The sequence below is a fragment of the Elgaria multicarinata genome, chromosome 13, assembly GCF_023053635.1.
Source record: "Elgaria multicarinata webbii isolate HBS135686 ecotype San Diego chromosome 13, rElgMul1.1.pri, whole genome shotgun sequence".
Lineage (NCBI taxonomy): Eukaryota > Metazoa > Chordata > Lepidosauria > Squamata > Anguidae > Elgaria > Elgaria multicarinata.
The window spans coordinates 21,456,718-21,482,101 of NC_086183.1; the positions used below are offsets into that span (position 1 = coordinate 21,456,718).

General features: G+C 44.8%; 1 protein-coding gene across 1 annotated transcript; it reads right to left on the minus strand.

Moving 5' to 3' along the window:
- LOC134408428 (synaptophysin-like protein 1) lies at positions 1-23,882 on the minus strand. Its single transcript, XM_063140689.1, has 5 exons — positions 23,739-23,882; positions 15,036-15,154; positions 12,509-12,716; positions 8,841-9,029; positions 1-6,657 (listed from the first exon to the last, which is right to left on the minus strand). Exons 1-5 carry the CDS (start codon positions 23,805-23,807, stop codon positions 6,538-6,540), a joined length of 705 nt encoding a protein of 234 aa, XP_062996759.1. The 5' UTR covers positions 23,808-23,882; the 3' UTR covers positions 1-6,537.
- Positions 23,883-25,384: the final 1,502 nt, after the last annotated feature.

A 25,384-nucleotide genomic window follows, 5' to 3' on the forward strand; every position in this document is an offset into this window, starting at 1 on the left:
TACATTCAGTGAGCAAATATTTTTTATTACACTGGTTGTGTACAGAACACATACACGTTTCTTGAACAATTCTGATAAGACGGGGGGGGGGAACAATGTGTGCCTTTTCATAATGAATGCAGTTGGCCTCCATCTCCATTTCTGATAAATTTATTTATTTATTTATTTAAAACATTTATATCCCGCTCTATATCAATAAGATCTCAGCATTAGGGTTAGCAGAAAGCAAAAGATGGTATCACAATTTTAATTCCAAATGAGCGCCATTGATCAGGAATACAGTTCCATAGTCAAGTAACATACAGAACTCCCTACCAATCATTTAGATAAGGCACTGCCAGCTTTCTTTACAAGAGAAAATACAATGTGCATTTCTTTGAGCTATTTACATCTGGGGTGATTTAGGAGAGAATTAATATCAAGTGGTAAAAACAACTGTTGAGGAATTATATCATGTCCCCAAGATAGAAGAGCAGGGTTAAAAAGTTAAGCTATATTTCATTTCAGCATCCCCCCACCCTCCATCAAAATATTCTTCTTTTTAGCATTACTTAGAAAGCTGAAATGGCTTTTTGCACATATTTGCATAGTTAAATCAGGTTTTAAGTGCATCCAGTGTTTAAACAGCTTTACAAGAGCTCAAGCCAGATTGAGGGGGCATTTACACAACCACTTCACAGACTCTATCCATACAGCCATCGTTAGAGGGCGTTGTGGGGGGGAGAGACCATTTGTTTTTCCAATATAGTGGTGGCAAAAGTAGGGGTGGGCATGGGAGGGACAACTGAGGGGGTGTAAAACTCATGATCACACCTCCCAGCTCCTCTGTTCTGCTGGCTGCCATTTTGAAATCCCCATAATCCCCCTGAATGATGTTATATCAATATAGCGACATTTAGGGGCAAATTGGCCCCTGGAAAAAACAGAACAGCCAAGGGAACACCAACAATGTGTTCTTCATGAGCACCTTCTAAATTTTCTCCCGCCCTTTGTAATGCTAAAGAGGGGAAGCAATTATGCCCTCTCCCTTTCATTATGCCCCCAAATTTAGGCCAAATGCTTCCATTTGAAAACTTTCAATCCAGCCTTTGAGAAAATCCAGTTTATGGTGGGGGTGGAGAGGCTGTGGCCTGACAAATGTTGTTGGACTCCCAACTCCCATTGTTCCTAACCATTGGCCATGCCAGCTGGCACTGATGGGAGTTGGGATACAACACCACCACAAGTTCCCCCAGCCGTGGCTTATTGGACCTAGACAAGTGACTTGTGTTGGTAGGGACCAATTTCTCCTAACTTGTTTGCCACACGTAGCAAGGCCTGAACATGGAGCTTGAGGGACTATAAGGAGTATTCAGTCTCTACACCACCACCAAGATCTGGCCAAAGAAGGCAACTGCAAAGTAACTACTCAGACCAGGGATAGGCCAGGGCAGGTCATGTGATAAGGCCTGACTCCTATAAATGGTGACAGGCCAGGCATGTTTGCTAGTCTAGGGGAAAACTTTGCTTCCTGTTCCCAGCCTGTAGATTCACTGCTGGCACTGTCATTCCAAGCCATGGAAGAATGAAGAGGTTGTATGGGTTGAAGACAGCCTCAAAATGGCTTTTGTTCAGCCCTGAGAGGTGCAGAAAACTATTATTCAAAGCGAGATGCAGGATATACACAATGGATTCATAGACTTCTGAGAGGCATCTCCCTGTAAGGCAAGGCATTCTGGTTTTCACCCAGCTATGCATTCTGCTCACATATATACACGAAGTAGGAAACAACTCTTAAGGACAATGCAGCATAAGGAAGAATAAGGACTAGCAACTTGTTTTTTAAATGAAGGCTCAGATACTTAGGATTCTGTCTCTGAAAGCATATACCCCACTGTTCAGCATTGAGCACCATGTAGATTCCTAGATACCCTGAGTGTAAGTTAAGGTTTTAACACACAAATATCGAAGAACATTAAGGCTTCCTTGCAACCCTACACGAGATGGTTAATGTTCCTTTTGGAGCAGTTAGGTCAAATTATTTTAGTCATATGAAAAACAGAGAGCAAAAACCGTGGGTGTTCTTGGGTATTTATTAATCATGTGCTCAAATCAGGATCTTGTGGCTTCTTCTTAAATTTTCATTATTCTAGGCTGATAGTGCTTAAATTAAGGCACTGGTGACTTTATGGAAAGGTACAAAAGCTGGACATCTATTTATGAAAGTGATGTGGGGAGGGGGTGTAGCCAAAAAACAAGGTCTTACAAGCAGGGTTGTATGTGTGTTGTAGTTCTACAGGAGCACAGAATGTGATACCAGATACAAATCCAGATTCTTCAGAATCTCAGCTTTCCCTTATAAACACACACGAAGTTCCTAGCTCTTATGACTGTAATGACACATTTGAAACTGGCACGCCCGTTGAAATCTCACAAATCAGAAGGGTGGCTGATGTAGATTTCTGGAGTACATGCTGAGCTTCCATTCATAGCAGAGGTTAACAAAACCAGAACTATGCAAAATTATATTTAAAAATGTGGAATTATGCAAAATAAGAATAGTCAAATAAGAGATTAGAGCCACAAACATTCAGCTTTTCTTAGTGTGGAATTTTAAAACTTTTTTTAAAAAAGATGTACAGTACACCCAGTCCTACTTGTAAGTTTCACCTATAAGTATGTTAAAGAGTCACTGGTCAGTGAAAGGGAAGTATTCAGTATCATCCAATCTGGTGTATCATGTAGGCATTGCTGCATCTCCAATTCTTACCTTTTCAAGTCGGCTACAGGAATTCTATAGGTACTCAAATATAGCCCATAAGCCTGCTGTATTTTGCACCATATACTCACAGCTTTTAGAACACAATTTTGGCCACTGGGAAAGATGTTTGGAAACCGAGATTTGTATCCAGCGCGAATCTAACATAATTCCCATTCATTTCAATGGGTCAAACATCAAGTAGGGCAAATATTGGATACAACCGAAGAGGAGGAGGCAGGAAGTATCACTGACTTAATATATGGAATAAAAAAGCTTTTAGAATTATTGAACTAAAAATAGTAAGCTACAAGCTTTATAATATTAATTGCCAGCCATGTATTCATAGCTGGAGTGGTTTCCTAGAAAAACAACAGCAAGTCATATTTTGGAAGCCCATTTTCTGATAAGAAAGCCAGAAGCTATGGTTTGTTGTGGGTTTATGAACCTGGCTTGTTTGGGAAGAGACAGGCCAAAGTTCTCAGTTTGGAAATCACAGCAAACAAGCCATGGCTAGAATATCCATGGTTTGTTTAGCTGCCCTCGCTTGCAGTGGGAGCGATCCGACACGATGCACAAGTATTCTGCCTGCAAATGATAAGCCTGGATTCTCCAGAACCCTGGCTTATCATTGTGTCTGAATGCAGCCACTGGAGAAGTAAAAATTTTCCCATTGTTGATGGAACTGACTTTCACATGATTAGGTTTAGGATTGTGGCTCTAACCTCCATTCTCCAGGTGTAAAATTAGGGGTAACCATGACATGAAGATAAATAGGATAACAAGATGCTGATACCAGATGTAAATCTTACAAATCTGCAAATTATACATTTAAAGAGATTTTGTTTAAACTTTTGCTCTTAGTAAAATTAACAGTAAATTTAAAGTTAAGCAAGCATTCTAAGAAACCCCTACTGAATCAACATGATGAAAAGACATTACAGAGAGGAAGTGCAAAGCTTTCGCAAATACTTCAATCGGGATAGAAAAGAGGACGTCAGCCAAAAGTGGGGGATTGAGAGAGAAAGAGATCCTATGCATGAGTAGAGATCATAGCAGAAATCTCCTGAAGTCACTGGCAAGTTTCTTTATGGCTGCTCTCACAATAAATTATTAAAAAAATGGAATTATATGCAAAATGTACTTATTTTGCATACACTTGCTCAATTTGCATGTTTTATTCTAAACCCCAATTTTCACAATCTTTTCAGACTATTTTGGCAAAGGAACAGCAAGGGTTCATGTCTAAGGGAATGAAGGCACAGTGTGGGGTTATTTAGCAATGAGGAACATTATTAAACATCACAATAAAAAGCCACGTAACATACAGATCCACTCCAAGGGGTCTGGAGCTTTCAGATACTGCCTCTTCATTTTTGGTATTTGTAACAATGATAGCTAGTATTTTGACCTCTTGAATAATCAAAACAGATTCTCAGGAACTCAAATATGCAGAATTGTACTACATCTGCACAAGTCAAAGATGACGAACCATTTCATGATAATGTTGCAACTTTATAGCTGAATCATCATAATCAGGATCTCTGAAATGCTATGCAAAAAATAATAATCATACAACCCCTAAACTCCATAATCATAAAAGCTCAGTTTGGAAATTTGCAAATGAGAATTTGCAAACTCTGCCAGCATTTGTGTGATTTTTGTGTGCCACTGAACAAGTTGCATAAGGCATTATTTCTTTGGTGGGTGGTTTCTTTCTGTTGGTGGAATTTGACATTCTGAGTTCAGTTGGTTTGTGAAGAACTTGCAGGAAAAGGCTAAATGGAGAAAAATAAAACTTGTGCTAGGGAAAAGGAAACATGGACCTGTGGCCATCGAAACAGACTGCTTTTTATCATACACAAAATCTCATATCCGGCCACTACCCATAAAGTCTAGGAAACTAAACTTTTATTTCAAGGCTAGAATTCCTAGGATTCTACTTATGTTGCTGGAATCCATGTTTGATCGTATATTTTGTGCAGCTTCCCAGAGCTTCTGGCTATAATCAGGTTCTACATACTCTACAGCAGGAATCCCCAACTGTTTTGGGCCAGTTAGCACATTCGGAATTTTGATACAGTGTCATGGGTGCTCTCACAAAATGGCTTCCTTAAAGGGGGGCTTGCCCATTCATAAAATGGCTGCTATGGTGGGCATGGCCAACCACAAAACATAATTCTCCCTGAAGAAAAACTGCTGAGACTAAAGAAAAGTAGCACGTCTAAAAACCTACGTTCAAGGCAGAAATAAAACCTGAGCTTCAAAATACAAAACCACACTTTTGAACCCAGTTTTCTGCTCTCATACCCACTTCAAAGATGAGGCTCACTGACAGATACCTTGACCAAGAAAATGAATACAAAGCAGAAGTGGGGTCTGAGCCTCTAATGTCAAAACACATATTTGTGCCCACAAACGCAGCAAAATACCCATTTCACAGAAGGCAAACTGGTGATGCTCAGAGAAACACTCACACACAAAACATTTACCACACCAAAAGGAAACCCCAGGCAATATACACACACACCACATACAAAACCCAGGCAAAACTCACACCAGACCAACCAACCCCCAACAAATCCAGGCAAAACACGCACCACAGATACATACACAGACACACATCCAGGCAAAACACAACATGACACCAAAAACAAACGTACAAGGTAGCACACATATATACCCATACACTTCACACACACCCAAAGGCAAAACACACACACCGGTCAGGCAAAACACCTCCTCTCCCTCTCCTGCACCCCCTCCAACCCCTCACCCCACACAATTCTCCCTAGCAATTCCCCCCAATTTACCTTTTATTTCTGGGCATGTGGGCACACTTCAGAATGAAGCATTGGACTGCAGCCACCCACCATTTTTATTTTCTAAGAATGTCTCTGTGGCCCATGTGAGGCCCAGAGGCATTCTGGGAAATAAAGGTGCTAGAGACCGGCGCTTTGCTTTGCAGCCTCCCTGTTAATTTTTAAATTCTAAAAAAATATCTAAAAAGTTAAAAAAAAAAAAACTAGAAGGGGCAGGGAGCCTGGCAGGTATCCATGGGCACCACCTGTGGGATCCCAGCATTGCAGGTTACATACAAAGCAATGCTTTTTGCCTCCCTACAATTTCCTGGAGTTATCAATCTAAGTTTGGTTGGCTGGAATTCCACTTACACGGACTCTACCACCAAGCAGGCATTTTGACCACCCCCTCGACAGGAAGACAGTAGTGTAACCTAAGAATAGTGTACATCTGTGAACATTATGTACGATTCCTGCCAGCAAGGCAGACAAAGGTATTTGTCTGGGTGGGACGAAAGCTGCAGCCCTAAGCATGCTTACTGGGAAAGTAAAGCCCCACTGAACTCAGAGAGACTTCCTTCCAGATAAACATACGTAGGATGAGGCTGCGCCTCGGGCAGAGCAGCATGGCACGGCCCCAGTCACGCAGCGCGTGCTGACCTGGCACCAGCTGGAAAGCCAAAACCTGGTAGCTGGCAGACGGCTGGCTCTGTTAAGCTTCCCATCCAGAAACATGTTGTCCTTATTTTCAATGCACAGAGCAAGCTTCAATACAGTAGAATGATCCTCATGGACGCGCACAGGGCAGAGCCTAGACCTCTCTTCCTTCCTCCTACATGCAGGGTATAAGAGCAAAAAAGAAAACCCATCTGTTTTTCGCACATCAATTGCATAACTGAGTGGGGGGGACAGGGGAAGGGGGGGACTGCGGCGGCAACCATCCTGCGGTGAGAAGTTGCGCTCCATGCAGGGTGTTTCTTTCCACACTCTTTACATCCCCTAAGGAGACGGGTTGGTTGGATTTGGAGACGCGTTGGCCGGAGGGGTATGGAGGCTTGTTTCCTTGTAGACGAACCAAGCGTTTCCTGCCCACAGAATCAGATTGAGGAAACCGATGACCTGGGGAGCGAGAAAAAGAGAAATGGGAGTTTCAGGCCTCAGCAGATCTGAGCAGTTTTCTTCCTGGGATGTAAGATTCTGGTGTCACCGGGATGCCGAGGGCAGTTTTTCCAGTTTCCTGCTTCAGAAAAGCAGGGGCAAAACAAATGAATAGAGAGGACGTTACTGGTGCAGGTGTTATCTCTCAGTGGTATCATCTCAAAGTTGTACTTACCCAGAACACAGAGAAAAGGCCCAATGTGGAGAACGGGAAAATAAGGTTCATGGTATTTCTGATCAATTGAATAGTTACATTCAAGTTAAGGAAGACAAAATGTTCTCTTTGATAAAACAAACAACAAAAAACTGGAGACCTTTGATCAAATGCTGTAATAAACAAAATGTGTACCTCTGTAAGGACTGATCTCATAATTGATACAGTTTTCCCCAAGATGGCACCCTCCAGATGTTTTGGACTACAACTCCCACCATCCTCAGCTAGCATGATCGATGGTAAGGGAGAATGGGCATTGTAGTCCAAAATACCTAGAGGGCGTCAAATTGGGGAAGGCTGTTTTAAAGATTAACCATGATGTATTTATATTTTAAGTAGCTCATTCTAGCTTTTTCCTAAACCAAAAAGCCTCAAGCGCTTTACTCTTGCCTGGTAAGAAAGACGCTTCAATCCCTTTACGATTTTTGTTGTTAGCAACTCAAAGACAAACTCAAGCCTGAAAGTTAAAAACCCTTGAGGGAAAACAAACAAACACGCCTGGAAAAGAGCTGGGAAAAGTTGCTATCTGGATCGGAAGGTTACCTGACGGTGGATGGCACTTATATCTTTCCTTGCTGGTCATTTTTCTTATGAAAGTCACCCCCGTCCTCTGAGCTTTTAGTTCTGCAGAGGAAGAGATACAGGTACTCCCAAGAAGAAAAAACATCCCACAGAAAAGGAGATAAGCAACCAACTCACGTACAAACTTCCACTCCGAATGGCAACTTCCTGCAGCTGCTGGTTGTTGTTTTTAATTAAACTCTCGGGGAAAATATTTACGTGACTCAGCATTACGTGTGGTTTCGTCGAGATTGTCCAGCAATGGCATTGCTACTTCACACATGAGAAAACCCCACAATTTTTTAAAAAGCGATTCCCCCAAACCTCGAAACTCCACCAATACTTTTTTTTAAAAGTTAAAAATATGGATGGGGGGGGGGGGAGAATTTTAAAAAGTTAGGAATATGAATTGGTCAGTTCCATTCTATTGTGCCTTGAGGTGCTGGGCATGAATCCAAATTTCAAGCCATCAACACCAAACACACCCTCAGAAAGACACGCTCTTAAGAACAGCATCGATGTCTCAGTGGTTCACCTAGAGACCAGGGATGGGGTGGGGGATATCCTTAACCCACTGGTCTGAATTCCATTTCGGAAAAGTCCTTGGAGATGCATTCCAGCGGCGGGAGGGGTGAAGGGAAAAGAGGCAGGGCCCAAAATACAAAACATACCAGCATATTGTAATTTAAAAGGTCTTACTGCCAAGAACTACAGCCACAGGAGAGGTGTTTCGACCGTTCAGAAGGAGGGAAAATGTGTACACACCATAGAGAAGCACCAAATGATTGATGGTCGAAGGAAAGGGAGGGAGGCTGGACAGCGGAGGGTAGTGGCTCTGAGGTCAGTGGGGCGGTGAATCCACTCTGGGTTTCAGTCAGAACTGTAAAGGAGCTATTCAAGGTGTGCCACAGAACCTTTAGAGTTCTGACTGAAACTTAAAGAGGATTCACTGCCCCAGTGTCATTGGAGCCACCAGCCTCCACTGAGGCTGGGGAGGGGACCTCAGGGGGGCCAGATTGGGCCCCCAGGCTCCAGACCAGCATAGGGCCTGTTCAGACGACATGCTAAGCCATAGTTAGGCCGCTAACCCTTTTACAGCAAATGGTTAGTGAGTGTGTTTAAACCATGGTTCTGTAACCGCCATGGTTAGAAATGGTTCGCACGGCATGCTAAACTATGGTTCAAGTGACACACTAAGCCCCAATGTTTAGCTCAAAATTCTTAACCACCGTGACATAGTGTGTCGGCTGGACAGGGTCATTCTGCCTCTAATAGTGTCCAGTTAGGTGCTCTTGGGAACCTCACAAGGAAGGCCTGAAGACAGCTATCCTCAGCTGTTTATCCCCAGCTTATGGTAGTACATACATACCACAGAGACGTTCAAGGATCCCATGCTTCTGATATCATTAAACGTGCATATCTGAGGACTTGGCTTGCAAGGTAGAAGTTCATCCACAAAGTTGGGGCCAGTGGCCACTTTGATGTCCGTGAGGGCTTTTGCCCAGGTTGATGTGCTCACTAGCCACAGGAAAGAGATGATTACAGTGACAGCAAAGTCCTGTGGCAGGGGAAAAGACAAGAGTTCTTAGTGGAGTTTGCTCTGGGAAAACAGAAAGAATACACATCTGATTACAAAAAAACTAAACAAAAACCAAAAGCCACGTTGTTGCTGTTGAGGATTATGCAAGGCTGATCCGCACCCGTGTCTTTATTTCACAATGGCACAGCAAGTTAACATGTGGGCCGCTTCCCTCAGAAAGCATTCTGCATGAGGCAAGACGAAATTCTAGAGTAGAATAATGACTGTTTAAGAAGATCACCACTACTGATCCTTCTCCAAATGTACCGCCACAGGTGAGTGTTTAGGAACATTCCAAGGCATGCTGCCATGCTGCACTGCATGATGGGTAGCGCCCAAGAGGCCACTCCAGCACCGACTCACAAGTGCATCCTAGGACATGTCCCCAAATCCCCTGCAACGGGCAAGGAATTCCACAGCTACCACTTAAGAGTTCGTCCTGGCAAGATAGATCAATTGATGGAGAAAGGGTTCCCCTATTGTGACAGCAAGCAAGTAGACACACAGAACCAAGTGTGAATGGCCCTGGATGGTCATAAAAAATACCTAAGAGCTCCTTATTTGTGTATCTGGGAGGCGGGACAGGGGACTGTTATTTTAAGAAAATTATTCCAGAATAACTACCAAAAAAAAAAATTATCAAAAATTTGTAGGAACACGAAGTTGCCTTATGGTAGGTCAGTCTATTGATCCAGCTAGGCTGGTACTTTGATTTTGAGCTTTCCAGGGCCTCAGGCAAGGGTCTTCCATGTCACCTGCTACCTGATCCTTTTAACTGCAGATGTCAAAGGTTGAACCTGGGACCTTTCAAATGTAAAAATCGTGCTCTTTTGCAGGAGCAATGGCACAAACAAAGTGGTGTTTAGAAAGCCCCCGGAATGCATCCGGCCTAATGATCAGGATGATGCAACTCAGCATGCAGAAGGGATATCACACTCACCAGAGCTCCTGTGATCCCAGCAGCAAGGAGAAGAGGGAGAAAGAATAATTGCGTCATAGTTAAAACTTTTGGGGGGGTGCACCGCGCCTCCCCGGCATCAGGGGACACCCCTCAAATGCATCCAGAGGACAGGGCATGAAGTCTGGATGCTATACATCCACGAAATGCATACAAAAAGGTGCAAAGGCCTGTACCTTTGGGATGAAAATTCTTTTGGGAAAAACTCACAAATCAAATAAGAAGTGACTATTTGAGAAGTTAAAAACAACAACAACGCCCTTCCTCACTGTCATCCAAAACATTTTCCCCCCATAGAAGTGGGGAGAAGATAATAACGCGGTGAAGAAATAACATTAATTAAACACAGAGGATTTTTTAAAAACGAGACTCAGTATGGCCAGGTGCAGCCCTTCCCAACACGGCGCCCCCAAAGGTGTCAGACTGCAACTCCATCATCCCCCATTTGTCATGCTGGCTGGGGCTGATGGGAACTGTAGTCTAATACATCTGGAGGGTGCCGAACTGGAAAAAGCTGGATGACGTTTCAGGAAAGCGGAGTACTACAAACCCCTGTTCTGCCAAGGATTAATGGAGCAGTTAATTAATTATCCATCTGCCATTCCAAAATCCGTTGAATGATACAAGGGCAGCCACCCACAACACAGGGGAATTTCAGAGAAAAGGCCAAGATGAAAAGGATTTCAAAGGATTTTGCTGGTTGACATATCAGTGGCCTTTATTAATCAAGCCAACATTTTCCAGCAGTATATGGAGCAAGTTCCTCCCCCCACCTGCCAAGTTTTGCAGAATTTAGCTCACTGTAAGTAAGCCCCATACAAGCTGAAAGCTTGCTACCACCACTTATAATTTTATTTATTTAATTTACCTTTTACCTTTTTCTTCTTCAAGGAACCCAAGGTGGTGTACATAATTCTTCCTCCTCTCCATTTTATCCCAACCCTGTGAGGTAGGTTGAGCTGAGAGTCTGTTACTGGGCCGAAGTCACCCAGCGAGCTTCCATGGCTGAGTGGGGATTAGAACCTGGATCTCCCGACTCCCAGTCCAACACTCTAGCCACTACACCACACTGGCTCTAACTCCCCCACTCCTAACAAACTGATCATTACATAAAGGTAAGCAGGGCTGGCCCTACAATTAAGTAGCAGGAAGTGGGTGTGGCAAGCATTGGTTGGTGGAGTCTGAAGGGAGGAATCGAGGAGTCGCTGCCCTGCAAGAGCAGGGAGCCGTGAGCTATGAGTCCCCGCCATGGCATGAGAGGAGGGAGTGGGAAGCTGGGGGGGGGGGAGGGAGCCAGGAGTGGGCTGGTGTGGAGAGAAGAAGCGGGGTGGGCAGTTGCTTAAGGCGGCAACTTTGGTCAGGCTGGGCCTGAAGAAAAGCATCAGAAATTAACTACTATTAAGAACAAATAGCAATCACTCTTGATTTTAAACAACATGGTTCAAAAAGGACAATGACTGCAGAGAGCCAGTGTGGTGTAGTGGCTAAGGTGTTGAACTGGGAATTGGGAGTTTCCGGGTTCTAGTCCCCACTCGGCCATGGAAACCCACTGGGTGACTTTGGGCCAGTCACACACTCTCAGCTCAACCTACCTCACAGGGTTGCTGTGGTGAGGATAACATGGAGGGGAGGAGGATTATGTACGCCGCCCTTGGGTTCCTTGGAGGAAAAAAGGCGGGATATAAATATAATAAATAAATACAGATCTTTCTCCTATTCCTCTCTCTCTCTTGAGGAGCACAGAACATAAACCCACGAAGTTGATGTAAAACTGGCAAGCGACACACACAGAGCTGGCACTAGATTTTGGAGGGGCCTGGGGCAAGACATCTTTAATGGCCAAGATACCCTCACTGGGCCTCTCTCCCTGAGTGAGTCCACCTTCCCATCAGCACTGTTGCCTTTTCCTCATCATTGCTACCATCTTCTCGGTTGCCAGGTAGAGAACCAATGGCATCTACTGTTCCTCTTTTTTGCCACCATTATTTTCTGGGCTGGAGCAAGAGGTGGGTGAAAAAGCAGGTCGCCATGGTGAACCTGCGCCAACGCTGATTTTATTCCGGCGCTAAGTGAAAACATGGCTTTTTAACAAAGTTTTAATGGTTTTAGATTAGATTAGATTTTTATTACGTGGTCACAGACCCAATAGATTGAATGGTTGAATTCACTAAGTTGGCACACTGTTTTAACTGTTTTGTTTTACTGCTTTTAAATTATATACTGTTTTAACTTGGTTTATGGTTTATTTGCTTTTAGCTGTGTATATTTACTGTTTTATACTGTATGCTTTTATCTGTACGCCGCCCTGAGATCTTATTGATATAGGACAAGATATAAGTGTTTTAAATAAATGAATAAATAAATAAATAAGAGAAGGAGCGGATCTGGGGGGTCCTTGCCAGGGGAGCCTTTGCTAGGTGGGCCTTCGGCAGGTGCCCGCCCACGCCGACCCATGACACTGGCCCTAAACACACGGGGAGACAAGTCACTTTCAACTTACGAGCAGTGGGAGTTTACCAGCACCACGATACAAGCGGAAGTAACACAGGTACAGCCCCAAGGCGGCCATGCAGTACAGGAACACAAACACCGCAAAGGTGACGAAGAACTGGGCAGAGGAACCATAGTTTCCCACCAGGACGTACGCCTGCGTCCAGGAGACATTGCATTTTTGGATGTCTGGAGGGCCGATCGAAGCCGTGTTCAACCTTGAGTTCAGGATGGAAAGAAGTAAAATCTGAAATTTAAGTTTCCAATCACAAGATCTCCCATGAACAGGACAAAACACAATGCATACAATGGGTCAGTCTGCATGTTCTACATGGGGATGGTTCCATCGTGCACCCATAAATCTGGTAAAAGCCTGTCAGGCAAGGCAGGAAACCATCCATTTAGTTGATAGGCAACTATCTTGTTTCGTTAGGCTAATTAAGCTTAGAGGATAGCTCCTAGCATTCACACTCCCTTCAGGTCTGAAGAGTTGTCGATTTGCCAAATAAAGGTTTTGTTGTCTCACATCTAGGGGGGTGGGGAGGCTCGGAATCAGGACAGTAACTAAGACTTAGTAAAGGCATTTCAGCCTTTCAGATTGAGAGGGAAACATGCAAAACCCAAGAAACCACCAAATGAATGGTGGTTGGGGTGGGGAGGAAGCAGGGCCAGGGGGTAAGGGGCCATCTGGGGTATTCTGAAGGGTTAGACTGGGACCCGAGATGGACTGGATGCTAAGGACAGGAAGATGTATGTGGGTAGGAAGGTGAGTCAGACATTCGGCCAACAAGGAGTCGCCTAGGGGAAGGATGAGGATGGAGATACATCAGACAGGGCACTGAGAAAGGGAGAACATGAGCTCTGGGACTGGAGGAGCTGTGTGACTCTGGAAGGAGAGCACGGGCAGGCAATGAACATTTTGCAAGTCAGGGGGACCATAGGCCACTGAGTCCCAAAAGGCAATGAGCAGGAAGAGCTGAATTTGAAGTAGCCAACCAGAGCTTTGACCTCTGGCCTCTAGTACGCTTGAGCTACTTTTTTCTTCTTGCACAGGGAAATTTGGGTTTCCTTGGCACAGCCCTGTTGATGAGTGGCACAGCGGACACCCTTTGCACGTGGCACTTCAGCGGGAGACCAAAGGTAGCCAAGATACCTGCTAACCCACTCTTTTTTTCATCTTGAAAGCTTATAGCACCGAAAGAGGCTAAGAGGCTTCCGTTGCCGCGACATGCAGGGCTGGGTCTGATTTCATGGCAAGGTTTTTTTTAGTTCATGGTTCACTGCTGCCCACCTACTTCACACAAAAATAAATCTGTGGGGATCTATCAGGTAAAGACCTGTTCCTTTTCCTCTTTGCATGTTTTTTCTTCCTACTGATCAGAGTGGGCCTTACAGCGATGCAACTGTTTCAATGGAAGGGTTCTGAAATTTCTCTGCACTCAGGATAAAATTCACAGCAAGGCGCAATGGCCTACCCGTGGATATATTCAAGATTCCCACAATCCCATCCACACTGAAACAGAAGCTAGCCCCCACAGACTTAAACAAGATATGCGCCATAGTAAGTGTGCATAAAATTGCAGCCTTCGTTGCAAAAAAAAAGGGAAAAAAAGAAAGAAAATATCTCCAAACAAACTCTTTTAAGAGAATTTCTTGTGGTTACCTTTTTGCTAACCAGAGATATGTGGTTAGCAAAAAGAGAGGTTCTCATGGGGGCCAAAACACTGTATGAAGTTAATTATCCTCCCTCTCCAATCTGCAGGGCTTGCTTTGGTACCCAGGTTTCTTGGGCAGTTGCTCAGCTCCAAGCAACCCCAGACATCTAGGTCCTGCCACAGTGCCCTTCCATAACATCCATCTATGACAGCCTTCCCCTACCTGGTGTAGGGCAACAGCTCCCAGAATCCTTCAGCCAGCTGCCATGTTAATTTCACACAACGCCCTTCCGTGACTTCCATCTATGACAGCTTTTCCCAACCTGGTGCCCTCCAGATGTGTTGGACAACAACTCCCAGAAGCCTCCAGCCAGCTGGCTGGAGGATTCCGGGAGTTTTAGACCAACACATCTATGGCATTGTGGGAAATTAAAATGGCAGCTAGCATGAGCCACTATTGTTTTTGCCACTCCCAGGTAAGCCCCAGAGGGGCCACGAATGGAAGGGGGCACCAACAGAGGGCATTTTACCTCAGGGCCTCCTCAACCTTGAAACTAGCCCCGCCCACCCACATTTAGCCTCCATGTTTTAAAGGGACAATGTGCTTTACTGCCCGGGGGGGGGGGGGGAAGTACCGTACTTCTTCGATTGTAAGATAACATTGATTGTAAGACGCACACTAATTTCAGTACCACCAACAGGAAAAAAAAAACCTAAGACACACCCCTGATTCTAAGACGCACCCCTGATTCTAAGACGCACCCCATTTTTAGAGATGTTTATATGGGGAAAAAAGTGTGTCTTAGAATCGAAGAAATAGGGTAGAAGGGTTTCTCCTTGTGCCAGGATTACAGCAGTCCTCCACAGGATAAACGTTCTTACCTGAAAGGGTAGGCAAATTTTACCTCTATAGTCTCATTATTGCCTTTGGGACAGTTGACCACAAGGGAAGTTTTCCCACTGTAACCTCCACAGGTGGCGAATGCGAAGATGGAGAAAATCTATGAAGGACCAAGAAAACAAGAAAAAAGAAGGAGGTACATCAGTGCAGTTTTTCAGATCCATCGGCAAGTACAATATAGCAGAGGAAATATTTGCATTTCATGGGCTCTTTTAGGTCATGTCCACAGGAGAGGTTAGTGCAGCTCGGTCAAGGACATTAGTCATGGGAGCTTGTTTGGGAGACCTGTTCCTTGGGCTACTATGGCTCTGTGAAAACCATGGAGTCCCTTGGGGGTTAACAAGAGAAGCAAAGAGCGGAAGGACTCTATGCAGCATGAAAACAAGGGATAAACAAATTCCCCCAAAGTGCCACATTTTATTAAATCTACTCCCCAAACCTCTAAACTAAGGAATGTTGAGCCTCTTTCAGCCCAAGGGCTGAATTCAATTTTAGAGAATTCGATTTTATTTATTTAAAAGATTTTAAGTCACCTTTCACGGTGCATGGCCCTCACAAGACGGCCTACAATAATATAAACACATGAAACATACAGTTAAACACACGCACGCCACACGGCAGCAGCAAACGATCTGCAAGCACCAAAGGCAGGATAAGTGGGTCTTCAGGTTTCGTTTCGTTTTTAATGCCAGCAGTGATGAGGCCATGGGTATCTCCCCAGGGAGGAAATCCCAAAAGTGTGGGGCCACCACCGAGAAAGCTCTGCCTCTGCTACCCAGCACCTTAATAGCTCTTGCCGAGGGCCAGGGGATAAGGCTTCCGACGTGGATCTAATGCTTGGAAGAGCTTGGAGAAGCTTTTAGGAGTCACTTTCCAGTGGCTCAGCTAAAAACTTTTCTTTTTCCTAAAGCTTTTAAAACTTGATTTTGTTCTGACTTTTATACTGTTAGTTTTACTCTACCCTGTGCCTGTTTGGTGCATTCTCTTCCCCTTCTTATTGTTTTATTATGATTTTATTAGAATGTAAGCCTATGCGGCAGGGTTTTGCTATTTTGGTGTTTTACTCTGTACAGCACCATGTACATTGATGGTGCTATATAAATAATAATAATAATAATAATAATAATAATAATAATAATAATAATAGCACCCCAGCATATTTTAGCTGAAAGCTCTTACCGCTAATAACTACGCCTTTCAGAATGGGGAAAAACTGGGGAAAACAGCACAAAAACCAAGAAATGATCAGTTTCTGTTCACCACTCTGCTGCTAAGATCATCTTCTTGGCTCACCACTCTGACCATGTTACTCCACTTCTGAAATCTCTTCATTGGCTTCCAATTCACTTCAGAATCCAATATAAACTTCTCCTGTTGACCTACAAAGCTTTTCACTGTCTAGTTCCTTCCTATCTTTCCTCTCTCATCTCACACTATTGCCCGACTCGTGCTCTTCGCTCCTCTGATGCCATGTTTCTCACCTGCCCAAGGGTCTCCACTTCCTTTGCTCGGCTTTGTCCTTTCTCTTCGGCTGCCCCTTACGCCTGGAACGCTCTTCCAGAACATTTGAGAACTACAAGTTCAATCGCAGCTTTTAAAGCTCAGCTAAAAACTTTTCTTTTTCCTAAAGCTTTTAAAATTTGAATTATTCTGACTTTTATACTGCCTGTTTGGTGCATTCTCTTCCCCTCCTTATTGCTTTATTATGATTTTATTAGAATGTAAGCCTATGCGGCAGGGTCTTGCTATTTATTGTTTTACTCTGTACAGCACCATGTACATTAATGGTGCTATATAAATAAATAAATAATAATAATAATAGTTTGGGGGAGAGGGGCTAGTTTGGAACTCTGGGAGGCTTGGATTTGGCCCTGAGGGCCTCAGTTCCACACCCCTGCCCTAAGTAGTCCAGTGAGGACGGCACATGCTCAGTGGGAAGAGAAGACTGAAGGTGGGAGAAAGAAAAAAGCAAAGGAAAACTGTGGCGTGGGAGGGGGGAGGGAATGGCTGGAAACCTGAATAGAAGCTCTCCACCCCATCCCACTTCTGCTGCAGGTCCCTCTGGTTGATAAGACATAAATTTATAAAGCCGCCCCTACCATGAGGCAGAATGAGGCAGTGGCCTCAGGCAGATGCCATAAAAAAGCAGCCAATTGTTAAGGGTTTTTTTTTTTACTTTGTTATTCTTGTAATTCTACTGTCAGGGATGGGGAGAGGTGCTTATGGGATGTTCTGCCTCACGTACCAAGATAACTTGGCTGGCTTTGGAGACTATGAATCTTAGGTGAGCAGCGGCACCGTGTGCTGCTCTGTCTCAGGCAGCAGAATGTCTCGGGCCGGCCCTGTGTACAGAGAATTAAAAAAAAAGGAAAGCCCGCCCCGCCCTCAGAGATACAATCTAATGGACACAATTCAAAAGGAAAAACAGCTGGCAGTAAGACAGTATCTGAGTCATCACAAACGGGCTTTCCTGAAGAGAAAGCCTTGACCGTTCATTTTACAAGGGCTCATTCCTGGGTTGTTTGCACCAAACTCAGTAAATTGATTGCGGACCTTGGGGGACAAGACCGAATGAGAAGGAAGGATTGTGAGATGGCCAAGAAGTTTCCCTCCCATTACAGGAATCCAGGAAGCAGTCTCTTCCCCTTCACACCTGCTACCCGATCCATTTAAATGGGAGATGCTGAGACTGGAACCACATGCAAAACATGGGCAACACCACTGTGCTATGCTTCTCCCCTGCCCACCTCATTCTGCTGGGTGTTTATTTATTTATTATTGCATTTATATCCCACCTTTTTTTTTCCTGCAAGGAACCCATAATCCTCCTCCTCTCCACTTTATCCTCATAACAACAACCCTGTGAGGTGGGTTGGGCTGAGAGTCTGTGACTGGCCCCAAGTCATCCAGTGGGTTTCCATGGCCGAGTGGGTACTAGAACCCGGATCTCCCGACTCCCACTCCGACACTCTAGCCACTACACCACACTGGCTTTCTTAGCCTAGTTCCCAGACTCTCCAAGTCTTTCCAGGGTTCCTCAACCCTGTCAGTCCCACAAGTCAGTCCCACAAGACGATGGAGCATATCCTTCTGTCCTGTAGCTTTTATAATCAGGCCCACCATCTTATGATCACCCCATTGTTGAGCAAACTGTCCAGAAGTTCAGACAAATTTTATGTTAAGTTTCTGTTGGAAGATAAGTCCTCAAGAATAACGTTGGCTGTTGCTAAATTTCTTACAGTGGCGGCCAGGATTAGAGCTCTCTATGTATTAGACATAAGTTGATAATAGCTCCAACTGTATGATTTCATGTTTGATTCTTGTTCTTCGTTTTTTTTTTTTTTCATGGATCTATGGATCGTAATAAAGAAGTATGCTGTATACCAGCTTAAGAGTCTTCCATTTGGGAACTGACCTCTACTAGCCATTATGACCAGCAATTTCCCTCTCTCCACCCCCGACTGCTGAAAAAAGGCCTAACCTTGCAGAAGTCAAGATCTCCTCTCATTCCAGAGGCCCTGAGTATACAGGGATCCTTTCAGAGCAAGACGTTTTTATGCCTCAGAAGTTCCACATGGACTGCTTAGCCACCCATGCTGCCCGCAATGTGGGCAAATAGGGATCATCACAGGCAGCAGTGCCATTAGGGCTGCATGGTGGATTTCGCTGCACTGCACAAGTGCAGAATTTGGCTTCCTGAGAATTCCAGCTCTTGCTTTTCTAAAAAAAACATAGCCCCCTGCTCTTCCCCATGCCGAGTGGAAGCACAAAAAACTATGGCATAAAATATCATGCAAACTGGCACAACTTAAAACCACAGAACACAACATTTCTTGGTACAGAACTGGAGCTCTCTCAGAGCACAACTTCAATTGTGCACGTGGGCGGGTTCGCATGACATGCTAAGCCACCCTGCGAATAAGCTACGCAGTCTGGGTTAGTCGCAGAACAACCCACGTGCACCTGACTGACAACCAGGCTCATGGGTTGTTCTCCCTCTCGTTCTCCCTCAATCCTCCAGCTGGTATGCAAAACATTTGATGTCACCCAGGATAGGAAACGGTGACTGTAGAAAGATTTACTGACTGCCCAACATACCTATTTCAAAGTAAGTTGTTTTCATTTTAACTTTTGGGGCAGGGGCAGCTACAGAAACACTAACTTTTTTTACTTTTTTTGGCATAGATCTTTTCTGTAAAATGAGGTTTTCTATTTGGAAATCCTAGCCTGCAATCTTACACATCTACTTCCTGCCATCTCTGCTCAACTTGCATAAGAAAATTCAAGACCCAAAGAGAAAGACATGTTCTCCCATGTTTAAGGCAAATGAATAAAGGTAACATTTATGAAACACTTCGCATATGTGCTTAACTTATTTTTATGTGCAGAATCTTTTTCCTTGGTGCAAGGTCTGAAGATAGAAATACATACATATGTGTCCAACAGTGAATTGAATTAATAAGATCAGATGGAATAAAACTGCCTTCCTACAATTTCTGTCCAGGAATTCATTGCCTTGGGTTTCACTCTCTATATTTTATTGATTAGAAAGAGGAACAAATTGAAGAATATCCCAGTGGCTTTGTTCATTTCCTTGTGCCTTTATGAGTTTCCTCTTCAACACAAGCTTACCAAAGTATTACCCAATTTAAGTCATGTTACTAGAAACACTAAAGCTGTCTACACGAAGAACAAAATCAACATAGCCTAGGGAGGGGCATTAAATTAGCACAAATACAAGAAATGACAGTGACCCAGCTCAAACGATCATATCTCATCTTAACAAGCTGAGATACGCGTAAGCTTTCTTCCTGTGCATGGAGCCTTCTCAGTGCACCACAATTAAATCAGAAAGTATTCAACTAGCCATAGTTTCCCACCACATCCAAACTGAGAAACTATGGTTCGGAACAAGCCAGGATCTTAAAGCAGCTTCAAACCATTGTTTAAGATCCTGATTTGTTCAGAACCTGGTAATCAAAGTTTCTTCGTTCGGATGTAATGGGAAATTATGGCTAATAGAAGACCTCTTGGTTTCATCATAGCATGCTAAGAAGGGAATGAGCTGCTTGCATGGGCAAAAGGCTTGTGCATATTTCAGCATGATCAGCCAAGATATGATCACCTAAATTAGCAACTGAATCAACAATTGAAGCAGCCATTTCAATTGGCCCAATCTGAATACATTTGCTTGTTTCATATGTGGTAAGTACAATATTTTGGGGACTCCCATTAAGATCAAGTTGCATCTTGCTAACTCTGCTTATCCCACCCCCATATGTGCATGTTATGGGTGTAAACATATTTATCTTGAGACTGAGTGATTCATGGTGCTATGAACATTTTTAGGATATTTTCACACCACTTAGAAAACGGGAATTTGCTATACACCTAATCTGAAGGCACCCTAGTCTACCAGAAAGTCTGGACGTTTATACACTTTTTTCCTGAAAGTGTACACCAAAATGGTTATCATTTTTTCCGTAACAGCTAGGGAGTTCAAATTTGATAAACCTAAGATATCCCGATATGTGTAACATTCACCGAGGGACGGTAACAAGGGAGGGGGCCTTTTCAGTGGTAGCCCCCAATTGCTTCTACATTAACTATTCTAAGATGCAAGGGGCTGCATCAATAAGGCTATATTCCTACATGTGGTTACTTAAGAGTAAGTCCCAATGAAGACAGTGGGACTTGCTTCCATGTAAAGATGTTTATGAGTGAGTTGCAGTTCATAAGAACATAAGAAGGGCCATGATGGATCAGATCAAGGGCTTTAACAAATTTTGACCACAAAGAACTAATCTGTACACATTTGGAACAATTCTTTTCTTTTTTTATTTAAATGTTCACACATGTAAGCATCTTTGATGCTCACGGTTTCCACCCTAAAGAAATGTTAACAGGAAAGTCAAGGATATGGGAATAAAACAGTGCTGCTGGCATTCCTCCAACGACCAGAAAGGGGAAAAGATGTGTGTGTGTGTGTGTGTGTGAATATATGCGTAGGTAGACAGAATGAAATGTTGAATTGTTTTTCTCCTTCCTTTCTGATTAAAGGATTCCTACTTTCAAAACAAACATAGTTTATCTCGAAAATGCAATTTTCCCTCTTCTATTACCACTAGCTCTCTAATCTTTCTTTTAAACAGGTAGCTCAGAGATCTTTAGGTTAGGAGGCCACAGTAGCTATTCGACAGGAGCCATCCAAACATACAGCCCAGCCGTACCCAGCCCAGTGTGCTCCATGTGCTGGCTGGGGAAGGCTGGGAGTTGTAGTCCAACACAACTGAAGGGCGCCAGGTTGGGGAAGGCTGGGTTACCCATATCTGAGAGCTCAGAAGAGGAAGAAGGTAGTTCTTTGAAGACTAGCCCTTTCCGGCAGGCCTACCCAGATCAATGTAAAATCAAGAATTTTTAAGATGTGTTGATTCCTGTACTAATGTTGTTCCCCGTCTCGATCCAAAGGGAGAGGCGGGTAAGAAATAAATTTATTATTATTATTATTATTATTATTATTATTATTATTATTTTATTATTATTTGCAGTCACACAAAATTAAAAAGCATACTAGATTGCAGCATCACGTTCCAGTTTCTGCCCTTAGCTCCAATTATCTACAACAGAGGTGGGCGGGCTTCAGGCTTGTGGGATCAACTTTGTTTTTTACCATCTCCCAAGGGTCCGCCACCTGGAGCCTGGTGCAAAATAGCAGATAGAGGCGGAACCAGATGCAAAATGGTGGCTCAGGGGGTGGAGCCAACTGCCTACTGCACTGGGATAACCTGCATGTGTATATATGCGAGTACAACTCTACACTTGATTTATTACAGATGAGGATTTCCATCAGCATGATTTAAGGCAGTAGTAGTAGAAATGCCTTTAAGGTCTTGCTAATTTTAAAAAACTGGGAGTCAGAAACCCTGGCCAATCTAGTGCAAGTCACCAGTAGATCCTGATCCATCCACCCACTTCCCCGGCTACAACGCAGAGTACTAACTCTTCTACACATAAAACAATGCGCTCTTCTAAAAACTTATCAAGTCTCCTTCCACCCTCTATCAAAAGAGACTCACACTGTGCAAACCTGCCTTTCACTCCCCACTCCAAATTGCTTCCTTAACTAGGTCGTACATTTCAGCCCGACACTAAGAGCACAACCGAACCTCACGTGGAAATGAAATTGAAAGCACTGTCTAGCTGAGGTATATATTTTATCTACTCCTAAGTAATGTAAGCCTCAGATGTGAAAATCTCCAGGGTTTATGTAAGAGCCTAGTGTAGCCAGGGACACATGATTTCACTTCCTAAAGCAGTCACAACACTCCTCCAGTTTTGGGAACCCCTGAGACTTAACTGGGTAGTAAAATATTCCACTACTTCACAGTGTATGTTTTTAGTTAGTCCCTAGGTCTCCAAATCACCTGCCCCCAATAAGAAGAGGCAGGTCAGGCACACTTCATAAGATGCAGGGGATGCTAGGTTTACCCTTGTCCTGCCAGAGCCCTCTCCAACCTGGGGGCAACAACTCCCGTCAGCCCCAGACAGCTAGGACATGAGCCAGGCTGGCTGGGAATGATGGGATCGGTAGTCCACACATCTGAAGGTCACCAGGTTGAAGAAGGCCAGTCTACAACTATCAAACCAATCACAAGACAAGACTGCCCATGAATCCAGAACACAGTGTGCCTCAGTCGAAAAGCCAACCCCTAACTAGTGCCTTTGGCAAGTAAGCCAAGCTACCCATAAGGCTAACGAGTCCCGGACTCTCCCTTAAAAGTGATTTGATCCGGACCAAATGCAAGTGCAGTCACATTCCATTTCGTCACCCCAGAAGTTCCTTTTAACGGAGAATAATCCCTCTCCACGTGCACTGTTAAAGTAGAAACTTCTGGGGAGGGGAGGGGAGGGGAGGGGAGGGGGGAACAGAATCAAGCCAGTTCAAACCTCCCTTGTCCACCATGCCCCACTGATCTCACTCCCCACAGACTCCGCTCCGGGCCATTCACACCCTGTATAGGCAACAGATCACTCGCTTGGCACGTGGCCACACTTTTAAGCATGGAACGGCCGTTCTAATTCTGCCTGACTGCCTAAGAGGCCCAAACCAGAAGGCGATCGGATACTCCAGATTCATCAATCCAGTATTTTAGATTTTACTTTTTACGCGTGATTTCTCTCCCTTTCCTCTCCTGGGAGATTCCCGAACCGAAGCACATGGTTTGTTTAGAGACAGAACCACGAACATCCCCAGCCTGTAACGGGGGGGCGGACGGGGGGGGGGGGAGAGAGAGAAACCGCCTAAAATAGACCTCTGGACAGGGCATGAGCGGGTGAGAAAGACAGTCGTCTTTCCCCCTCAATCCGCCCCATAGATCTAAGCAAGCCTTAAAAAGCGCAGGCCGGAGGCCACGCCTGTGTTTATACGCGCGCGAGAGAAACGCAGGAAAGAATGATCAGCCGGAGAGCGGAGCGGCCACGGCCCCACTGCAAATGCCCGCCGGGGGTGGGGTGCGGTGGGGCGGGGCCGGTCCTGCTTCGGACGGCGACCGCGCTGGGCGATGGCCAATTAAAGGCCCCGATCCTTAACTCCCCAGCTCTGCTGCGCTCCCGGGGAAGGGGTGTGTGTGTGTGAGAGAGAGAGAGAGAGAGAGAAGGAGAGGGGGAGAGAGAGACTTACTCACCCATTGCAGGATTTTGATGAAGCCCAACGGCTCCTTGATGGGTGCCAAGTTCAGCTCCGGCGCGGACATTTTCTGCGGAGGGCGAAAGTGAAGCGAAGGGGAGGCGTCGTCTTCGTCTTTTGCACCGCGAAGGGGAGGAGCGCTGACGGCCCCCGCCTGCCTGCCTGCCTGCCTGCCCACCCGCCCGCCTTCCTACCTGACTCGCTCGTTCCGTGCTGCCCGCGCCCCGCCCCGCAGCGAGAGCAGACGCTGCAAGGCACGGACGCGCCCTCCGAGCGGGTGCAGCTGCCCGGGTGGAGAGCGCGCGCCGGAGGGGGGCTGGTGTGTAGCTGGCTTGGCCGGCCGCTTCGCTCGCTCCTCTTCTGCTGCTGCCGCCGCCGCCGCCGCCGCCTCCCCAGGCTAGGTGGCCACCATCTTCTTTCCTCGCAAGCAGGGCTGGTGCCAGACTATTTTGCGCCCTAGGCAAGGCCAGCTACTTGCACCACCACTACCACCATCTCCAAAATTGCCAACTTCGCTTCAGCTGTTCAAGAAGAGTTTCTGAACTATTACATTTTCCTTTTATTATGTTTTTCCTTAAAACAGCTAATTTGTATAAAACGGTGACCCTTAAAGGGCAGCACTGCGCCCATGGTAGTGCCGCCTCCTGCTGGCAGGACTGATTGCCTGCTCTTTGGGTAAAATCCAACGGGAGTCCTCCTCAGAATAGACCCATTGGAACGAATGGGACGTAAGTGAGTCATGACTAACTGAAGTCCCATTCATTTACATAAAAAGAGCTCTGCAGGATCAGAGTGAGAGTCCTTCTATTTTATTTATTTATTTATTACATTTACATATCGCCCCATAACCAAAGCTCCCTGGGCAGTTTACAAAAGTTTAAAACAGTAAACATTAAAAAAGTATACAAAATTTAAAACCATCAAAAATGTTTAAAACCATCTAGTCCAGCACTCTGTTCACACAGTGGCCAGCCAGCTGTCAACCAGGGACCCACAAGCAGGACACGGGTGCAACACCACCTTCCCACCCGTGTTCCCCAGCTCCTGGTGTATATAGGCTTACTGCCTCAGATTTCGGAGGTAGCACATAACCATTATGACTAGTAGCCACTGATAGCCTTCTCCTCCAAGAATTTGTCTAACCCCCTTTTCAAACCATCCAAATTGGTGGCCATCGCTACATCTTGTGGTAGTGAGTTCCACAGTTTAACTATGCGCTGTGTAAAGAAGTCCTTCCTTTGATCTGTCCTTCATCTCCCACCAATCAGCTTCATGGAATGGGGCCATTGAGTTCTAGTAAACCGTCCAGAGAGCTTCGGCTATGGGGCGGTATATAAATGTAACAAATAAATAAATAGTATTATGAGAGAGGAAGAAAAGTATCCCCCTAACCAGTTTCTCCACCCCATGCATAATTTTGTACACTTCTATCATGTCTCCCCCTACCTTCCTTTTTCCGAAGCTAAACAATCCCAGCTGTTGTAACCTTCCCTCCAGGGCCAAACTATTTTGCACCCTAAGCAAGGTGAGCTACTTGCACACTCAGCTACTTGTCCAAACTCACCCATACGATTGCACTGTGGGCCTTTTAAATTTGTAATTATAATTTTACTGTTTATAATGATTGTTTTAGTTGTATTTAAG